Source organism: Camelus ferus, chromosome 1 (genome assembly GCF_009834535.1).
Source record: "Camelus ferus isolate YT-003-E chromosome 1, BCGSAC_Cfer_1.0, whole genome shotgun sequence".
NCBI lineage: Eukaryota > Metazoa > Chordata > Mammalia > Artiodactyla > Camelidae > Camelus > Camelus ferus.
This window is the reverse complement of record NC_045696.1, coordinates 5,741,057-5,763,406: the sequence shown is the minus strand read 5'-3', so window position 1 is coordinate 5,763,406 and position 22,350 is coordinate 5,741,057. Positions and strand designations below refer to the sequence as shown.

The 22,350-nt window shown below is 34.6% G+C and overlaps 1 protein-coding gene across 1 annotated transcript in view; it reads right to left on the bottom strand.

Moving 5' to 3' along the window:
* Positions 1-22,350, bottom strand: part of BRWD1 (bromodomain and WD repeat domain containing 1) — a 97,365-nt gene that overhangs the window by 46,658 nt on the left and 28,357 nt on the right. The window contains 11 exon segments of the mRNA XM_032463949.1: positions 3,522-3,705; positions 5,247-5,432; positions 10,011-10,236; positions 10,415-10,543; positions 13,600-13,734; positions 13,966-14,116; positions 16,487-16,585; positions 17,763-17,803; positions 18,604-18,704; positions 20,264-20,334; positions 21,613-21,713. Coding sequence (XP_032319840.1) covers positions 3,522-3,705; positions 5,247-5,432; positions 10,011-10,236; positions 10,415-10,543; positions 13,600-13,734; positions 13,966-14,116; positions 16,487-16,585; positions 17,763-17,803; positions 18,604-18,704; positions 20,264-20,334; positions 21,613-21,713 — 1,424 coding nt within the window.

The window sequence follows — 22,350 nt, the reverse complement described above, 5'->3', positions numbered from 1 at the left end:
ACTTGTGTCAAGCTGTACTTCGTAAGAAATTCAATATAAACAAAATCTCAGAGGCAGATAGGAAGTCTTATTTTTCATATTTAGCACAGAAATATCCATTCATTTAAAAAACATTTTTAGTGACTTTTTCTTTTTTATTTATTTTATTTTTTTAAGTTTTTGGTGGGAAGATAATTAGGTTTACCTATTTAATTTTTTTTTTTAATGGAGGTACTGGTGATTGAACCGAAGACCTCATTCATGCTAAGCAAGTGCTCTACCACTTGAGCTACAGGGTACCCTCCCCCAAGAAATACTCATTCATTCTGATCGACCCTATGAGGACCAACTCAAATAGGATCTCTCATATTAGCTACTCAAGATGTTTCTACGATTTTCCAAGACTGCAATTCCTTTCTCTAAAGAAAAAATAAGAGCAGAATCCCCCTCCAAACTTACTCAAACTGCATGTTTTATAATTTCCAGAAAACCAGAACAGAAATGCTACTGGTTCTTCTAACCACAAATATTTCACTCACATGACACAAAACAAAGTTTATAATGTTACTAGGAATTTCAGAACCAGAGACCTTCCACCATGAGGAAGGTACTGAAGATCATTTTCCTTCTTTGTGATTAGAAAATCCAAGCAACTAAATGTCCTTTTACTCCAATTTGAACACTGTTGAAAATACATGGCTTCATGCTTTGTGTTCACTATAAAATTTCACTGGAAAAGTTTCAAAACTGACTTTGTACACATGCTCCAAGATATAACTGGACACTCAAATACAAGCACAAATGCTATAAAGACAGAAACTGATTTCTAAGGAAATCACTTTTTTCTCAAGATACAGCTGCAGCCCACATTCATATGACAGCCAAGCACTATCCACAGGGGAGTTCTACACCAGACTCCACCCTTTCACAAGTCATCAGTTTCTATATATTTAAGGAACTATATGAGATTTTTCACTTGCAGCCAAATGAAATTCCTACCCCATTCCTGTGTGCTTCCCTTTGTTCTGACAATGAAACACTACATACTATTCATACTCAGTCAAGCAAAGGAACACTCTAGAGCTTCATAAGTACCACGTTCAACTGTGTACAATTCCACGCCTAATGAGATACTCAGCTAGTAAAAGTGACATTATGAAAGATGACAAAATGCATATGCGATTCATTCATTCTTCTACAATGAATACAATTTCTATTATTGGATTAAGACAAACTACATACCTCAACTCTAGCCCCAACCAGAACTGCCTTTACTGGGAAGCAAGATTGAGTGTTCAACTTTCTGCACAGTAGGATCATTTATCTCCTCACACTTTTATCTATTACCTAAATTTTTCAAATTGGACACATACTACTTTTATAGTCAGAAAACAGATTTTAATTTCTCTTAATCCTTATCAAAGGACCCCTAATAAATGTTATGTAAAATTCATCATTGCTCCCATTACAAAGATTGTTGACAAGGGCACTGATCACCACTGTATCACTCAGCATCTCCTTCCTAAAATCTCATGTGTATTTTAGAATATAGCTCTAGAAAGAGCTAGGTTCTTCTTTGGGAAAATCATAGTGTGGCACTGACTCACAAAATTCTTTCTTATTTCTTCCTTAGAAATAAAATCTCAATTTTCATCTAGGTTCTTTGCTGCCCTAAAGAGAGACTGTATTACCCCACCTCCTCTGTAGCTAAGTATGTCCACATGACAACATTCTGGGCAATGAGTTATAAGCAGAAACAGCATGTGGGACCATTAAGTTCACTGACATAAAATTCCTTCTACTACAGATGTCCTTTTTGCCTTCTTCTGCCTTCTATTCCTTCTTCTGACCTAAATCTCAACCTCCATCACACATACAGTATGTGACAGCTATCATAAAGTCCCGCTATCTTGGACCTTGAGGTGACTGACCTTCAGATTGGAAGTCAGAAACAGAGGAGCCTGAGTCCCTAACTAATTAGGAAACCATGATTTTAGCCTGAAACTGTTTGCAGTTTTCTCTTACGTTAAGAGAATAAATGCTTGCTTAAAGAACTGTTCTTCAGGTCTTTCATTCCTGATACCTGTTGCTTCCCTTGATTTTGACAACAAAAAGTATCACAAAATGACAGTTTCGGTTCTGATGACCATACAGCTCAGATATTTTAAGACTCAACTATTAAGGCTTAATTATAGCATACTACATAAAAGATGGTGATTTTCTCTGTTTCTCACCCCAAATCCAGATTTTGTTTTTCACTGTTTTATTCTATACTTGCAAACATTCTTAAATTCAATGTACAAAATATAATTATTATTCAATATTACTCCACCAATCACTGAAACTCTTTCAGCTAAACACATGAAAACTTTTACAAAATTATCCTCAAGGCATTAGTTACTGAGACACAAACGTGACAGAACAGTGAAACAGTTATAGATATCAATGTAAAATAGTATCTGCGGCCTCTGTTTTGATAACCTGAAAATCAAGCATATTACAAGCTACAAGGTAGCAAGAAAGAGCCTAATCGTCCACACTACAATCATGAAATATCACTTCTCACTACAAGAAGACAGGGCTGCTTAAAAGACTGATCCCTAGAAGGTCAAGAAATTTACAAGATGAACCTGTAACACCTTACCACGCCTGACAGCAAAGACACTATGCAAGGCTACTAGTCATTTCAAAAGAAGCCAACCAGAAGAAGTTCCTCCTGTCCAGAGACAGAACAGTTTAAACATCAATAAGGATATCAGAAAAAAAGGTGAATCATAGCAGTGTGATTTACACAGTGAAAAACAGACACACCAACTGGCCACTGCAAGAGGATAAAAGGGACTAAATCTTTATTTTGAAGGAAAATAATGCAAAATAAGCAATTATCTATTCAGTTTTTTATATACAAATTTTACTACTGGATAATCAAATAGTAAAGATGAGTAAATTTTTGTTTAGAAGTATCCAAGATAATAACTTCAGAGTTGGATTTATACCCCTAATGAATTAATGAATCTAGGCAGTGAGCATCAACGCCTGCTAGCATCACAAAAAAAATTATGTGCCTTCTGGTGGAATTTTACCACTTATCAAACAGTCTTGCAAAACACTAAAAATATTTATCACATCTGAAACAACTGTAACTGTAAACAATGACTGGCTCTTTGATTCTACTGAGAAACTTCATTTTTAAGATACGACAATGGCATTATGGTTATATTTTAAGACAATTCCTTATTTTTCAGAAATACATACTGACATACTTATGGACAAAATAATATTATGCCTGGGATATCTTTTAAAATAAGACTGAAGGAAGAAAAGGTAGGTGTTTGTATAGGTGAAATAAGATTGGTTATGAAAAATTTTACCACAGTAAAGTTAGAAAACAATTTTGACATTTTCCTACCACAAGTAAAATATATTCCAACCCATTACTAAAATATAAATGATTATTTCTACTAATGATGAAAATGTGCAAATAACCATACAGATATACCTTCACAGATAAAAATGATATTAATAGATATCCTAAAACAAACCTAAATATGCCTAGTGGTACCTCTGGTACAACCACCCTTCGCTTCCAAGCCTGCAGGTCGCGTTCTGTAGCAATCTGACTACGTGGAGCATTCTGGTGCATTTGACGAACACCTTCCACTTGTCCACTACGACGCAGACCAATATTTGGAGGGGACTGGATGTCTAAACTTAGTCTTCTAAAACCTAGGGGGGAATTGCCAAGAAAAGTTTCCAAAACAAACTTCAATCAAATATACATTTAACATATAATAAGCATATACGTTCCTCCTAATAAGATACAAACCAAAAATAAAGACATACTAAAAAAAGAATCTTTTTTTGTTTGTATTTTTGGTCCACCTATTTTGTTTTTAGGGTTTTTTTTTTGTAAGTGGGGGTAATTAGGTATATTCATTTATTTTTTTAAATGGAGGTACTGGGGATGACCCCAGGACCTCCCAAGTAACTCTACCACTGAGCTATACCTTCCCCCACTATAAGACTCATTATCATTTCTTTTTGAGATTAGCAAAACTACCCAAGAGCTCAAGAGATGAATGAATAAAATCAGATATAGTCACACAATGGAGTACAGAATAGTCAAAAGTAATCTGATTCAACAATTAAGTACTCTTAATATAGCACTATGTGAAGGAAATTAAGTCTCTTTATAAACCTTTTTATAAAGTTTAAAAACAAATAAATGCCTTATATTAATATGTTTAAGAATGTCAAATCTGTTTTTTTTTTAAAGGCAAAGGAAGGATCAACATAAGATTCAAAACAGCTTTATCTTGGGAATGGGAAACAGGGCAGGATCACTGAAAGAGATATAGATTATTATTGTAATTTAAAACAAATAAAAGAGAACCATGTGTGAATCAATGATAAGAATATGTCATGAACAAAGAAAATTTAACAACCCAAGTCTTTGAGGATAGACTCCAACACAATTATATATATAAAAATAAAACTTAAAGCATAAGGCACTAATTTTAAAGTCTTATTTCTAAAGAGAATTACTGAAACTTTTAGACATAATAGTCACAGCAAATAAAAATCTAAAGCACAGTTATGTGGCAGACTAGATGAAAAAAGATCAAAGAGTGTGACAGGGCAGGCAGATCACAGAAACCGTCCAGCACTCAGCACAGCACTGAGTGATAAAGAGACAGAGAAGTTTACAGCATTTTATAGACTCACAAAGCTTCTCTAATCTTCCACAGGGTTTTCTTTCTCAGAGTGAGTTTTCAGTTACATAACAATCACTCATCGCTCCTAGATTATTTCCACTAATATAATTATTACTGCATTCCAATATCAAGTACTTTGCCCTTAGGAGTCACATCAAATCTTCTGATTCAGCAAGAAACATTAGTGCTCTATTCAGTTCAGGTGTTTAAAAATTATAAAGAAAAGAAAACCTAGAACTGTAGTTTTCCTTTTAAAAAATACTTTGTTCTTTACTCTCATTTATTTACTATAATTTTGTAATATTCCTCGTTTAGAGCAAGGAAGGTTCCAATAGCCATTCACAGAACATGAAATTCAAATGTCCATTTGCTCGTGCATCAACCTTACACCTAATAAAGCTACCTCCAGATGACTGCTGAAGTTGTAAATGTACATTCCTTACGTGACGTTTTTCATATCACATGTAGGGTACAATGACTTCATTTAGTCTTCGATTTCAATTCAGCCACATTAAGGCAAAATATCTCTTATATCTCTCATGTATTAACTACCTCTTCGGGGTGTTTCTTCTCCATTTGGAAGTCCACTTGCAACAGCATCCTGACCTGCTCCCGCTCTCTGATCTTGCTGCTGCTGCAACTGTCTTATCATTCCATCAAGAACACTGGACTCCGGACTCTGTTCACCATTATCATTAGTTTGTAGGCTTATAATTTGTTCAATTACCTCTCCATCACCTGCAAATTCAATGAATGAATATAAAATCATTTATATATGAACAGGAAAAAACACTTTCAGTAGGCTGCAATTATAATTACAATAACAACTGTCAGAATTCTTGTCTTTTTTTAAATAACAATTAAAATATCCTATGTATTCATAACTAAGTCGAAAAAAAAAATTCAAAAAAACTTTAGAGTACTAAGTACCACAAAAACCTCCTCACAGAGCTGCTGAATTCCCCAGAAGTGAGCACATGGAAACACATTTCAGTGAAGTCTTGTTTTTCTGTTTCTCACTAATGCCCCACATTTATACACATACTTCATTAAAATCTTATTTCTTAAGGTCTCTGACCGTAACAGAGCAACCATGTGTGATTTCTGAAGTAGAGAAAAGCAGTGGAATTCCTTCTCTGTCTTACGAAATAAAAAAGAGGGAGTAACACATTTTAGGCCTCCAACAAGTGACAACTCCCAACTCTAGCTCCCTCCTACCCCACACGCTGAGAGCACACACAGCTGAAAGCGGCAGCCACGCCCACTAAGTGCCTCTCCCACTAAGCTCATGTCGCTCTCTCACATATGCTTTAAGTGTAGGCATAATTCTTCAACTACAAATTCAGATTTTTTTTTAACTCTTTGCATCTTTATTTTTCAAATAACACATTTTTATAGATACTTAATAGGTTCAGAATTAGTGTCAATGGATAAAAAGTATTAGATGGTTGTGGGGTCTTGAAATTTATCTAAACATTAACATTTTCATGCAAACAATTCCTTACACACCCACCCACCATAAAATGCATCTTCTTTGAACATAGTATATAACGCAGACCAGAACTCTCCTTCAGCTTATAAGCAGAACTCTAACTAAATTAACAGGGTATTAAACAAAAAGAATGCAAAGATATACTTGCATCCAAAGGAACACGTAAGAAACTGAAAAAAGTCCTATAGAATTTCAGAGGAAAAAATACTTCCATCCTACTACCTGAGTTAGATTCCCTTATATCTCATTGATAACATTTCCATTTTACTATGAAACAATGAAGAACTTAGAAGAACTCACTGTCTTAAAAATTACTGAACTTTTTCATCACTGTCAAAAATGAGCTAAGAAAGAAGTGGAGCCCTAATCTAAAAAGATTAAAAAAAATTTAGTTAGAACTAGGAATAACATAACAACATGGAACCAAGGGGAGAACAGCAGGAAAAGAAACTTCTAATCCTCTCCCTTCCCCAAAAAACTCTATGTAACTTTCCTTTCACAGCACTGAACTTACATGTAACTTGGCAAGTATCATCAGAATAACTGTTTCTATTTGGCATAAACCATTCAAATATTAAGGAAGGGTTTTACCCATAAAGGCTTAAGTGCTACAGTGCCCTTCCACTATAAACTACTACAACACTAGAAAAAATATATATGAAAAAGGGCTTTCAGATATTGGACAACAGACAGCACAGGACTACAATCCCTGATCTTTTGATCGCTCCAAGTAACTGTCCGGAAGCAACTTCCAGGCTGCAGAACAAGGAGCAGGAACTCAAACACTATTCAGAGATCTCACTGAGTTGAGGGACAGAGGTCAGAGTCTCGGAGCAGGGGAAGACTAAAATATGCAAGGCTGAGTATCAGAGAGGACTGAACTGCACAGAAAGCTGAAAGGTACACAGTCAAGTCCAACTGATTCTCTTGGCTAAATAATAATATGTGCATGGTGGGTAAAACTCCACCATGGTGGGGAATAAAACATGAAAAACCATTAAGCCAACGATTTCCCAGAATTCTCACAGGGCTGCAAATAGTTCATGTTCCCACCAGCCAGAATGGAGAGACCTCAGAACGCACAGCAGAACTGTTTTATGCATACTTCCAATCTTAACACTCAGAATATTTTAAAGTGCGTGTTCAAGGCAGTGAAGAATACAATGACTGCTAGGGGTATACTGCCACGGCCCTGATTTGTGCTAAGGTACCAAAAGTTTTACCCACCACTACTTCTGTACTATCAGTGCAAATGCCAAAGGAAATTAATATTTCCATATTATTAGGAAGATAGTTATAACACTGAAGACCCCATAAAAGGTCATGGATAAAACCATGGGTCTGCAAACCACATATTGACAATTCAAGCCCTAGAGAAACCATTAATAATAAATAAAACTAACAAGCATCGCTAATAAAATGTTAGTGTCAATCATGATGAAACACTAAAAAATAAGCAATTCCAAAACAGGTGCGAAAAAAAGACTAAAGGCACAAAGAACAGAAAAGATAAAGACAAAATAAATATCAACATGTAGAACTTTAAGCTTGACCATACTAATAATTATATTAAGTATAAATGGTTTACATATTCCAATTAAAGGCAGGCTGTCAGACTGGATTGCTGCCTGCAAGAAATACTTTAATAAAAAGACACAGATTGGTTAGAATAATTGAAAAGATACACCCTGATAACACTAATCCAAAAAAGTCGGATTAGTTATAACAAGAAACAAAACAAGAAATACTCCCAAGGATAAAGAGGGAATTTTCATAATGATTATAGACTTAATCCACCAAGAGGACAATCTGAAATGTGTATATACATAATAACAGGATTTTAAAATACATAAAGCAAAAATTGATAGAACCAAAGGAAAAAGTAAGAAAAAGTCCACAGGATAGCTGAATTATTTCAGCATTCCTTAAAATAGCCACAAAATGGAAAAAAGTCAAATGTCCTTCGGCTGTTAGTGAGTGGATAAATGATGGTATACCCATACAATGGCGCATTACCAATTAACAGGAACAAATGACTAATATCTGCAACAACAAGAATGAGTCTCAAAAGCACCTGCTAAGTTAAAGAAGCCAGATCCAAAAGACTACATATTGTATGATTTCATTTATACAAAATTCCTTAAAAAGGAAAAATTAAAGTGATAAAATAAAAGTCATTACAGGGGACCAGGAAAAGGGAGAGAACTGATTTCAAACAGTCCCAAGAGAACTTCTGGGGGTGTTGGAAATGTTCTATATCTTAATTGTGATGGTGGTTACATGACGGTTTAACATTTGTCAACTGATTTGAATTGTACACTTAACAGTGGTGAATTCTGTATGTAATGCATACTTCGATCAAACTAATAAAAAAAAAGAACATCTCAAAGAGTAAACATATAGTGATTTACATTAATCTTTAACCTTACAGTGGTTTAGTTTCAGTAAATCAATCCTCATCCAAACAAAACAGAAGCATCCTTTTCTTTGCTTAATAATATTAGAGGAAAATATTACACTGCTAGAACAAATACAAAAACTCAAAAATTTAAAAAAGACTCTGCATGTGGCTAGGACAGGCCAAGTACAAGGTGGGACTAGAACACCTTGTGCCAGAAAGTAAAGAAGTGCTCAAGAATGATGGGGACTTGGGAAAGGACACAAAACTCAGCTTGAAAAGGCTCTCACAGCCAAATCCAAGGATAGTATTAGCAACTAAATAATGATAGCAATGGATTATAACCCACTATATAACAACCCTAAATCCCTAAATCCACATTAAAACTTAATAAATTATATAAATAAATAAATAGGAGAGTAGTAGTAGGCCAGTTAATAATAAAATGCAGGTGTAATGAGAATAGAGTTAGAAAACCATTTTGCAACCTTCAAAGTAACAAATGATTCAGGCAGAAATTCTAAATGGATCCTAAAACTTATAGGTGAAGTTTGATAAGGAACAGGTTATTTACATCACATCTCCCCACAAATTACTTATTAATTACAAAGAGAAAAAAAAAAACCTTCATATTGGAGACCCTTGGCAGACACCAAGTATTCAAATTCAACATTATTAATAATTGGACAAAACACAATCACAAGCACCCTAATGTGATGCTCCAGGAAGGCTACAACACCATTTATGTTCTGTTCCTTCAAAAATGCATAACCTGGACTTAATCAATGACAACTAAATGTAATATGTAGTCCCAAATTAAAATCTACATTAGGGGAGGGGAAAAAAGGTATACAGGCATTATTAGAATAACAAACTCTGATAACAGTATTATATAAGTTAAATGTAAGTTAATTAAATATCCTAATTTTAATAATTGTTTATGATTATGTAACACAGTATCTTTGTTCTTAGAAAATACACACTGGGAAGGGACAGACTGGGAGCTCAAAATTTGTAGATACTGACAGATATACACACAGAATAGATAAGCAAGTTTATACTGTATAGCACAGGGAAATATACACAAGATCTTGTGGTAGCTCACAGTGAAAAAGAATGCAACAATGAATATATGTATGTTCAGGTATAACTGAAAAACTGTGCTCTACACCGGAAATTGACACATCATCATAACTGACTATAACTCAATAAAATGAAAAAGAAAAGAAAACACACACTGAAGTATTTAGCAGTAAATGGACATGAGGCCCAGGACTTAAGTCTGAAACGGTTCAAAACAATAGTATGTATGTAGAGATAGAATGATAAAACAAATACTGCAAAATATTAAGGACTGGTGAATCTCCAAGTACAGGAGTTCGTTGTATTATTATTTACATTAAAAAAAAAAAGACTTAGCACTTACTTGTTGCCACATAGCCTAGCTGTGGAACCAAATGTTCATCTGCAGAATTTTCTCGGCCTGGTACTAATCTCTGATACTTAGTTGGATGAGGATTTCCATCTACATCTACCAAGAATGGTGGAGGCATAAGGTGAGGAGCCTGCTGAGTTTGCTCATCTAAGACATAATTATTAGAATCTCTAATCAGTGGTCGATAGTCAGTATGGAAGAACATCTGATCGGGAATCTAGAAAAGGGAAGTTTACAGATTCAAATTCTGAGGTTTATATACATTAAAGAAAATAAATATTAACCAGTTAATTTTATTTGAAAAGACAAAAACAATCAAATCAATACTTCTAACATATTTTCAAAACATCCTTAATAATTATTTCACATGCTACAAAAAAAGTATATGAAATGACCTTTTCATATGGCTTGCTGCATCCAAAGCCAAATATCAGAAGATGCCCATGAGAATCTGTACAGGCAAAATGTTGCCCGTCCTGTGAAAACTTACAGTCAAATACAGCTCCATGTCCTTGTCCCTCAATCTAGGAAATACAGAGAGAAAAATTTATGACAATTTCTATGCAAGTATTTTTCTGCTGTATCAATTCCCCCCAAAAAATTAAAACCTAATTTCTCATTAAGCACATGTGATTATTTTCAGAAAACAAAATACATTTTAGATACCACTAGCCTAGAAAAAAATCATGAAAGATTTTCTAAGAGTCAGTTCTCAAACCGATCAAATGAAGGATCATAATAAAGCAATCCAAAATTAATGCTTTCTTCTTACAAGTAAATGACAATATCACAAACTTTTCTTTTAATATATAACAAAAAGCTACTGATTAATAATCCACGAGGCAAACGATTAAAGAGTAATAGTTTAGCGGGAACATGTGTACTTAGCATACACAAGGTCCTGGGTTCAATCCCCAGTACCTCCATTAAAAATAGATAAATAAACCTAATTACGTTCCCCTTCCCCTCCTTTTTCCAAAAAAGAGCAATAGTTTGGCATCTGTGAACTAAAATCAATACTTTTATGGAGTTTAAACTTTCTACTAAGATGAGTGATCACCATGCAAAATCTGCAATGCTTCGAAGTCTCAAGGGTGCATATGTAAATCCTTGCACCTGCAACTACCTTATTTCAAACTGCCATAGACTTCAGGAAGGATGCTCTAAGTGCATCATGAATGTTGCCTTAAACAGATGACTTTTAAACTGTTTTATTCTTGCTTTTTTAACTATAAATTATATTAGTTTAGCATTATCAATTTAGAACTAAATTAGCTGTTTCATTAACAGTGTAGAGCTATGCATATTTGTTGTCTCAGACTGTAACCTTCCAATAATAAACTTAAGGACAAGTTAAATCATGTTGGAAAAAGCATCATCCACCCACTAATTGCCAAAACAAATCCACACACATGTGTAAGTACCCACAACTCACTACTGCTATGCTACACATGAATGAGTGCCAATTAACAAAATGGAAAAAAAAATTAAGGTACTGGGATATTTAGGGAATAAGATAGTATGTATACAAATTTGCATTCTCTCATAACTTAAAAAGAAAAAAAATGTATAAATACTTTCCCTCCTATTACACAGATTCACCCACAGGGTCCTTTGAAGAGCCATCTCCACCACAGCTCTACCTATGCCTTGACACCACGTCACACTCTTGGCTGGTAAGACAAAGATGGTGGCAGTGGCAGCTACTCTCCTATCATACGTGTGGAACTAACTGTGCTGAAAGCTTTGCTAAGGGTACCTGCTGAGAAGGAAGTTTTCCCAAGTGGACAAACCTATCTAAGCAAAGTAAGACAGACTCCAATTTTTACCTGCAGTTTGAAGAGTCCCAAAGATTCCTGACAAAATACGCCCTGCAACTGTGCCTGGAGAACAATTCAGTGTCATATAAATGTCTATTATATATGTAATGAAATACTGTTTTGTTAGTAGTTTACAACTCTAAGTAATTTGTCTAGGAGCCCCCCTCAGCTGGGCAGTAAAGAACTCCGTATACAAGGCCAATTTTTGGTGTCTGACTGGAAATAAGACCATAGTTATTCACTTGAGCCTTTTTTCAGATTATTCTTTAGCTTAGAGTTTATTTAGCCTATATTCTGTTTAAAGCCTGAATTAATGTAGTTTTCTGTTTTGACAGATTAAATTTAGGGTGCAATGTTCCTACTGAGTTTTAAAAAATAATTAAGAAAATGGAGGGGGAGGGTATAGCTCAGTGGCAGAGTGCACGCTTAGCATGCACAGGGTCCTAGGTTCAATCTCCAGGGACTCAGTTAAAACTAATAAGTAAACCTAATTACCTAAGCCCGCACCCCCAAAAGATAGATGTACCTATGAATTTTAAGGCCATAAAAAAATTAAAGGCAGCTTAGTTCTTTTTCCAGTAATTTGAACACACAGAGATGCAACTTTCAGAGGTACCTAATGACGTACTTTCAGTACTTTCAGTCATGCTATCTGAGTTGTTTCAGTGCATTTAATGTTAATAAGTAAAATACTGTACTTTAAACTGTTAGAGAAACTGTCCAGCATAAGTATATTGAAATTTTAAAAAAAACTTAAAAACATAGAACACATGGACTAGGGTGGTCTTCAATCAAAAGTCTAAGAACCACTAATGTGTAGGAAATTATTACTCTGCCTCCAAAATTAATTACACTTTGAACTGGACCTCAATATTAACTGAAGAGTAATTTTCTAGCGCACACACCCAGTGCACACACACACATATATATCAATCAAAAGTCTTAGCAATATACAAGCCCTTTTACATACTTTCCTCAGAATTTATCCTAATAAAATAATCAGAGATCTATATAAACAGCCATGTGTGAAGACATTCAAAGTGTTAATGCTGTGCATATTTTTGAAACCACTTAAATAGTCAACAATAGTAAATTAACTATAAAAGTAACATTCTTCTCAAAGGCTGAATTTACAGTTAACATATTTGGAAATTCTTTAATATTTAAGGATTTGAAAAACATTCTTTACATAAAATGAAAAAGGATTACAAAACTATGCAAGAATGCCAATTAATAAATATGTGAAGATTGATGCCATTAGAAAAATCTTCAATGGATATTAACATTTGTGAAAGTTTAATGAGGAACCAGACACAGTCTGTGAAAAAATTGTTTAATATTTACAAAGGAAAAAAACAACTATTTTATAGTGGGGAAATATGGCAGATGCCACCTTAACCAAATATCTGTAATTATTACCAATAGTGGAATAAATAAATATTTGTGTGTCCTGAAATAATACATGGAAGATGCATTATCATTTATGTTTTAATCCATTAAAAAAATGTGCAACAGTATTGAATCATGAAGAAATGTCGGACAAAACAGAAATATCCCATAACGTTACTTGCCTGGTACTATTAAAGGGCAAGATATAGGTAAAAAAAACTACAAAACTACAGAAACATAACAACTTAATACAATGCATGATACTGAATTAGATCCTGGGTCAAGGGGTAAAATATAACTATAAAGACATTTCATTATCCAAGTACTTGAAACAAATGCAAACATGCATGAAGATCCAGCACTCCACTCACCATATTAAAATAGTGTTTCATCTTGGTGCCTTTTGTAATGTCCCATATGAATATGCTGCCATCGTGTCCTGCAGACAACATAATTCTGGAATCAAAGGGATGTGTCTCCAAAACAAATACTTCATCAGCATGTCCCTTTATTCAACAAAGTTATATAGTTAAGGAGGGTTTGCAAGTTATATTTAAAATTAAAAGCCCATATTGTCATAGTGTGTAAGGATTTTTAAAAATGTTTTAATGACAGTAATTTATCTGTGTGTATACAAATTTCTATTCATTTGATAATATAAATAAAACATGTTTATTAAAAATAAAATTACAGTTCAAAAAAATGGTGATTTGTTATACTATATAAAAACTACCTACCAATAAGTTATGAAGCAGTTGTCCAGTATAAGAATTCCACACTTTGAGGACATGATCATTCACAGCTGTGACAACAATGCTGTCATTTTGATTCCAAGCTATCATTGTTACTTTGGGTTTCATAAATTTTTCCTCTTCCAAGGATAAATCTCTAAGAAAAAAATATGAAATGTGCAATGCCGTATGTGCAGGAGGCTATACAATGTACACAATCCCTCATTGAGACAAGAAAACTAAAGTAATCCAGCTCATGTCCATACTTTATTAACTCTACAGACAGTTCATCACACTGACCCACAACAGGTTATCTATAACCAGAGAAGAGCAAAATCCCGAGGGAAAAAGGTGATTTAGAAACAGTTCAGAAACTGAATAAAGGCAGATTTAGAATACCACCTCTGCTCATAAAAGCAGATCTTTTTCTCTACCTTTTTTTATTATTCCCTTCTGGCCCCAAGCCCTATCAGTAATACTTTCAACTGCTTCTCTCCCCAGAGAAGATGACAAAGTTCAGGAAGGCAGTAAGAAGGTAATTCACCTTTATGTCCCAATGAAGTGCATGACACAGAGTCTCAATTTGTTGAACTGTAAAGGAGACTGTACTCATTTTATATTTCCCTATAGACTGTTCTTGGGGGTCCCTTGGCAAGAATTATCTTGGATACACGTATGTGTAATGTTTCGCTGCCTTTGTCAAAGCGATGTGCAAGGTTTCTGTGTAAAATACAGTATCCATAGTACACGGCCAGAGACTAGGTAAGGCCTGGCTGCTTCTAAAATCACAGAGCACCTTCCAAGAAATTACAAACATATAATAAACATATTTTAAAGAAAACAGCTACAAGAATATGGAGCAAGTTCTATGTAACAGCTATCTATGGAAGCACAATGGAGCACGAATGAGAATAATTCTAACTAGATTGGTCAGAGGAAGTGTAACGTAAGAGACAAAACAGAACACAGGCTAAGGAGCCACACTTCACTTGAATTTACAAACAGACACGTTGCATTTCACGAAGTTGATCGGTCAAGAGTAGAACACTAAAACAAATACACCCACCAACTCCTACAGACAGAAAACACCGCTTTTCAAGATCTGAAAGAGGTAAAACCTTAAATGAGAAAAGAGTATTTCCACCGAAAGAGGAAATACAGGAAAAGTTCTCTCCATGAAGAGAGTACGGCAACAAGGAATTTAGTTTTCAGTCTTACTAAAAAAAACTTTTATTCAAGTTTTCACATTGATGTTCCTATTTTGTCAAATAAAATAATTATTCATAGTGGAATACAATTTCAAATTTTCTTCACTGCCATTCTTTCATTATTTCAATTAATCAAAGATCGACAGTATTCACTTTTATACTAAAATGCTTCTGAATATCCAGATGTAGCATTTTAAAGTAACTGTAAAGATTCAATTTGTTTGTGAACAAGAATTACCAGATTTCTATAGTATGTATTTTTTTCATTTTCTACCACACATCACTCCACAGAAGTATTAATGGCAAATTTGTTTTGAAATTCAACGTAATTGTTTGAGCCATTGCAGAGAACATGAGTTAATTTCTCCTAAAATTATTGAAAATAAAGCAGACATGAGGATTTCCAAAGACAAAATGTGTAACATGTCTCAGAAAAACTGCTAAGAACACTGATATGCCTACTCTAGATAAGGCAGTGTGCTAAAATGTTCCTCATATTATTTAAAATTGCCAGTAATACTTAAAGACAGGCAGTCTCATTTCCCAGACGATGAAACCAGATTAATAAATGTTAAATTATGTTCTTAAAATTATATAGCTATAAACAGTGTAAGCGGTATTTGAGCAAAGGTCTGGCTCCAAAACACATATTCTTTCCATCACCTGTACTACCCTCCCAATACATACAAACCCAAAAGAGCAATGTATTTGAAATATGTAGTATCTATTTTGGGAAGTGCTAAACTTCCCTCAGAGATGCTCAAAATACATTTGAGACTTTGGACTGTTTAGGGAGGGAGAAAGTTGGATAAAGTTGCCTTCAATGCCATTTTACGAGCCAAAATTTTAACATGCCAAAAAAAAAAAAAAAATCACTCTCACTGGAGCCAAATTTTTTAAAATCTAAACAGTATAGTGTATTTGCTTGCTTTAACCGGATGCTACAAGCCAACTTTTTAAAAATTCCAAAAATCCTACCTGCAGACAAGTAGAATTTCTAAAAACTTCCACACTTGACATACTTTTATAATTCTAAAATTGTAGGTGGTTTTAAATGCAAAACCTAAGAGGAAGTTAATGCTTTGAACAACAGTAAAACAAATACGTTGTTCTTTCCTACATAACTGTAAGCATACATGAGATTTAAGTATCTATTTTTCAGATATACAGGAGGTAGCTATTCACTTAAAGACTGTAGCTCTTCTAATAGGAGGTGGCTCCAGTCCTCTGAAAAAAGCAATTAACCAACCAGGGAGAGAGAGAGAGACCAAGTAATTATGACACACGCACCTACCTAGAAACAAACCATCTCAACCTACCCTGAGATTCTGGTAGCCATATCCAATAAGATGCTTCTCCATTCTAACTGCTCAAATCTCCAAATCCGAGCCGTTCCATCTCTGCTACCACTTAAGAACCTTAAAATAAAAGAAAAAGATCTTCTACTTACATATGTGCCACCAAGGGTTACAGTTAAAATCATAAGCAAAAAAATAAATAAATAAATTTAATGTAGGTCCCAGCTCTGGAGCCTGAAGGCTGCTGAGTGGGGTCAATACTTGGAGCTAATGTCTAAGCAAGATGTTAGCCCCACGGACTGAAAGTTCACTCAGATTATCATCCCCGAATGTCTGCCACCCTATCTATGTCTTCAGGGGGAGCCACAGCCACCCCACGCCTCTGCAAGAGACCTCCAAGACTAGCAAGGACTGAAGAACCCCAAATAGTGGTATCCACAATCTTGGGCTGAACATTTTCTCTTGTAGGCAGGGATAGTGCTGAGGGAATAATGGAGTCCGATCAAATATATATCTGTTATCTGACACAGCCCAAAAAAAAAAAAAATTAATGTCACTATCTCGACTACAGGTAAATCTACAGGTGTTTTTTCCCAAAGACAGGGATTTAAGGTATATATGAATGGAGAAGATCCGGTTTGCTATGGTTTGATTGGTCTTACTAAGTAAATTTCATCACCAGTTTGTAAAATACATTGAGTTTTGAAAAGACAATATACAAGAAGTATTTGGAGAGGGAAAAAAATAGGAAGATTAAAGATGTATGGAAGAATCAGTAAGAGCAAAGTGCTATTATGAGCATCTTAACTCTAAACTCCAATTCGTTCATGCTTGCTGCTGTGTAAAAATAAATCAATCATTTAATAAAGTTAAGTGTTAAAAATCGCATCTTAGGAAAGGCACCTGAAAAGACACTGGGGACCACAAAGAGGGATATAAGTTAAGTGGTATCTCATTGCTGAATACACCATAGTAATTGATTAGAAAAGTTTTTTTAACTATTCAAATATAAGAACTTCATTATCCTTATACCTAATTTTCATATAAGTCATTTAGCCAATAGTGAGCTAAAGGAGGAACAACTTTTGGTCATAGGAGGCAGCAGAAACTACAATTCTAAAAACTTACACTTCCTTATTTCCCCTCTGCCCCACACCTTTCCTTCAATTATCACATTCACTAACAAGTGCCTGCAATACGATACATACGTGCAAAATGATATATTAGCTACACTAATAGGAAGCACAGTTTATTTACCTAAAAACACACCCACAAATACAAACACACACTTACTTACCGGTCACCATTGTTACAAAATTGGATACTATCAACTTTATCCTAAAGAGGGGAAAAAACCAAACACAAAAGTAATCATCTACACAGTTTGTAAATAAACAAAGAAAACCCACTCAGTTTTTTAGACCTAGAAGCACATTTAGTTTAAGCAAGAGCTTTGTACTTGGGCTGCTTAGCTCTACCACTCAAACATGTATTGTACATTTAAGTACAATGAATCTATGAATCTAGTAAGATTAAGATACAGCTCTTGTCTCAAAGATAGACACATGTGGTTAAAAAAAAGCCTTGCTTCTCAAATTAAAACTGTATTTACAATTATTACATCTGTATAAAAACTCTTATGTGTAGAAAGTGATAAAAACATAAGGTTTAAGTAGCTGAAAACAAGGCATATTCACTTTTGATTATGTGCAAAAAAAAAATTATTTTCAAGTCATTTTTTTTGTCAAATAACTTCACAGAACTTCCTATAGGAGAAAAGATGACCTGAGAAATGACCAGTATTCCAGAATACTAAGAGTTATCTATCTTGCTACATGCTAATAAAATAGCATTCTGATTTCATGAGCTCGGCTAAGATAAATAGGCCTAGCTCAAACCTAATCGATCCAGGATAATTATCATAACCAAGAGCTTGGACTTAAAGCTGAGATAACCACTGCAAACTATCTGCATCGTAAGGTGCTAAGTTGTCAGTATCATCGTTCACCTTTAAAAGTAATTCCTTCTACATTTAAGTTAAAATTAAAATCAATAACAATTTCTTTTAGCATTATTTGATTATGTACCAACAGGAATATTGTTAACTATCTACAGAATTTTAAAATGTGAATACTTACAGTGTGGCTTTCAAGTTCTGCAATTTTTTCAGGTGCTTCAAAACCCAAAAAATACATTCTGATTACATGATCAGTACTACCTGTGGCTAAAAACATACCACCTGAAATAAAAATTTCAAGGTTTAAAAATCCAATTTGTAACAAATATCTGAACAAACCAAATTTATACATTAAGTTAAGCAAGATCTCTAAGCCAAAACTAAATTTATCTCAACAGATCCATTTTCGAACTCATTATATAAAGCCCTTTCCAAATTAACATAATGCAATGTGATGATGTGATTTTCAGAAATACGTATTTCGTCTTCATCTTTGTTTCTGGCAGAACTCCTAACACCCTTGGAATTTCTTAAGTGAAAAGATGTTGGAGTCTTGATTTTCATAACAAACCCATTTCAACCACAGGAGAGTTTATGTTAATGAGGTGACTTTTGGAAAGCATCTACAGATGGGGCTGAGTGCCAGGGGGAACCAATCATGTGATTATAGGGTTGGGAGGGAGTGCACCCTCCATAAACACCCAAAAGGAGAGGGTTCGGAGAGCTTCCAGGTTAATGAACATGTGGAGATGAGAGAAAAATGCCACACCCCGGCAGTGCCCCTTCCCACATACTTATCCTATGCATCTCTTCCATCTGGCTATTCCTGAATTACATTGTTTCATAATAAACCAAAAATTTAGTGAATAAAATGTTTCAGTTCTGTCAGCTGCTCTAGCAAATTAATCGAACCCAAGGAAGATGCTGTGAGAACCTGTTTTCCAGCCTGTCAGTCAGGTGCGCAGGTGACAATCTAGTCTGAGGCTGGGGTGGATGGGGAGTCTTGCAGGACTGAGCCCTTCACCGGCTGGATCTCACACTATTCTCTAGGTAGGCAGTGTCAGAACTGAGTTGAAACTACTATATATAAAATAGATGAACAACAAGGACCTACTATGTAGCACAGGGAACTATATTCAATATCTTCTATTAAACTATGAGGGAAAAGAAAAAAATACTAATACTTTATGGTCTTAGGTTCCAGTTATTTTGTTCCATGGTCATGCTAGTATCATGCCAGTATTTATGAAAAACAGTGGTTTATACTTAAAAAAAAAAAAAAAAGACGCTGCCACTCTGAAAGTGCATGACAAGGCATTCTGCTTTCTAAACAACTTCACACACCTAAACATGCTGTGGAATATAAAGTCACTTACTGAAGCTTTCAGACTTCTATCGGGTCAAAATCTTTAACCTCTCCTAAAAAGAAAGGTTACCACACAAGTCCACTGTACCAGAAAAGAAAATGGGGGAATAATTTCACAAGACATGTGGAAAACAAAATTAAACTACCAAAAATATGCAGTTCAGTTAAAAGAAAATCACAGTCTTGGTTTATCATACACACAGGACACGTGGCACAGGAACTGCTCAAATGGACACCTAAAGCCTCCTTTTTGCCAGCTCTGTCTCCTATCACTGACTCTGGTTACTATGAGAAATCAGAGAAAATCAGAATGGGGGAGGAAAGACAAGATAAAGGCTAATTGAAACATCACAGATTAAATCTAATGAAATGAACGTAAGTCATTTACTATCTGATAAAGGCTCTTAGCAATAACGCGGTCGTTCAATAAATGTTAAAATAAAACAAACAGACAAAAATACTAAAGTTATCTTACCCACACTAAAAGAAGAACAAAGCATCTGAACGCCTGGTCTAGGCTTTTCAGTGAACTTCAGGGGACGTGGACTTCAAAAGAAGATAATTGTTTTAAAATACATTAGTTTAGCATATTAACATGGTTTAAAATAATTGGTTTTAATCTAGCATTTTTCAACATTACAATCTTATTTCTATAGTACCTCACAGTACACCAAATATTTCCAAATATGCTGTTATAGCTAGTTGGGTTTATACAGATCCCCAAATTTATACAGATCCCAGTACACAGAAAGAGCAAGCCTCCTGACCCCGTTCCATAACTGAGGTGACTGAAGCTCAGACGGTCTAAGTGAACCCACTATCAAGGCCACAGAGCAGGGTATAGAACCACCATGGGACAGCATCATGCAACAGAAAGGGAATGTGGCCCACATGGAACTTGAAATTTTTAGTAGCCACATCATAAGTAAAAAAGATGAAAATTAGGTTTTTTAGTAGTAACATTCAAAGTAAAAAGATAAAATTAGTTTTACTTCATTTACCCAATACAGCCAAAATATCATATTTAATGTTAATAAAATTTTAATGAGAACTTCAGGTTCTTTCATATTAAACCTGTTAAATCTTCCATAGCATACTGAACACATATCTCAGTTTCAACAAAGTTTTCAACAAGAATACTTGATCTGGGGGGGAGGGTATAGCTCAGCAGTAGAGCGTGTGCTTCACATGCACAAGGTCCTGGGTTCAATCCCCAGTCCCTCCATCAATAAAATAAAAATAATTTTTTTTTAAAAGACTAAAAAAAAACTTGATTTGTACTCAGGTTTCATATAATTTAGAGTTGAAAAACGAAATTCACATACTCAACTTGTTTGAAAGTTTTTTAATAACTGAATCATTATCAGTTTTTAAATGTAAATGAGTAATGCAATTCCTCAATTGTACTAGCCACATCTGAAGTGCTCAACAGAAGCACATGGCTAGTGGGGACCATACTGGACAACACAGGTCTATAATTCAGGTCTGATTCTTAAATGACCCTGCCTCAATTTCTGACCACGTATTTAATTACACATTTCTAACATTTTTCCAGATGTTTCACATATACACTATCATGTTTCCTTTTTCAAAAAAAAGTACCCATTAAGATAGAATGGCTATGCTTCTTTACATATCCAACTATCTAGAAGCACTGCGTAAACAACAGTCAATACAGCACACACGCTGCATGTAATAAAAACTAAATTCAAAAGTGAAAAGGCAAGCAACTATACAGAATGTCTCTTTATAATCAATTTCATTTCACTAGACTAAATTGCAACATTAAAAAAGAAAACTTATTACACGATTAAAGTCACTTACCTGAATTTCAGGGATTCTAAATCCCACTGCCAAAAACAAACTGTCCCATCAGCACCAGTAGAGACCATGTATCTTTGAGAGCCTTTGGCCATCGGGCTAAACTAAAAAGCAGTAACATACACAATTCAGTTTCCCGAGTGCTACTGAAGTTATAGTTTAACAGTTTTTCAAAGTTAACTTCAACTGACACTTCAGCTGACATCTCACTGAAAACTCAAAACCAATAAAAATGGGAAGTCTATCGCTAACTTATAAATGCAATGGGACCTCAATAAAACATTATTTTCAAAGCTAGTGAGAACAGTCAGAAGAACTTCTACAGAGAAAGTAAAGATCTAGTGCTATCAACATGAAACCTATCACAGCCTCAATAATTAAAACTACAGGACACAACAGGTATATACTGAGAGAATGACCAATGCAAAAATGAGGAAGTCTGAAATGGACCCTAATACACGAGACTTAAGATAAAGGTGCCATCTCAACCAGCTGGGGAAACAATGGATCACTGCATAAACGGTAAAGGGACAACTGTGCAACAATCTGGGGGGAAAAACTGGATCCATTCTTCAGACAGTAAAGCAGGATAAATTCCAAGCAGATTAACATTTTATATTTTTAAATAACAAAACCATAAAAGTTGTATAAGAAAACACAAGAATTATACTGTAACTTCAGAATAAGGGTATAATTTGTATTTAATAAAGTAAAGCTGCGTTACACCAACAAGCTAGAGAA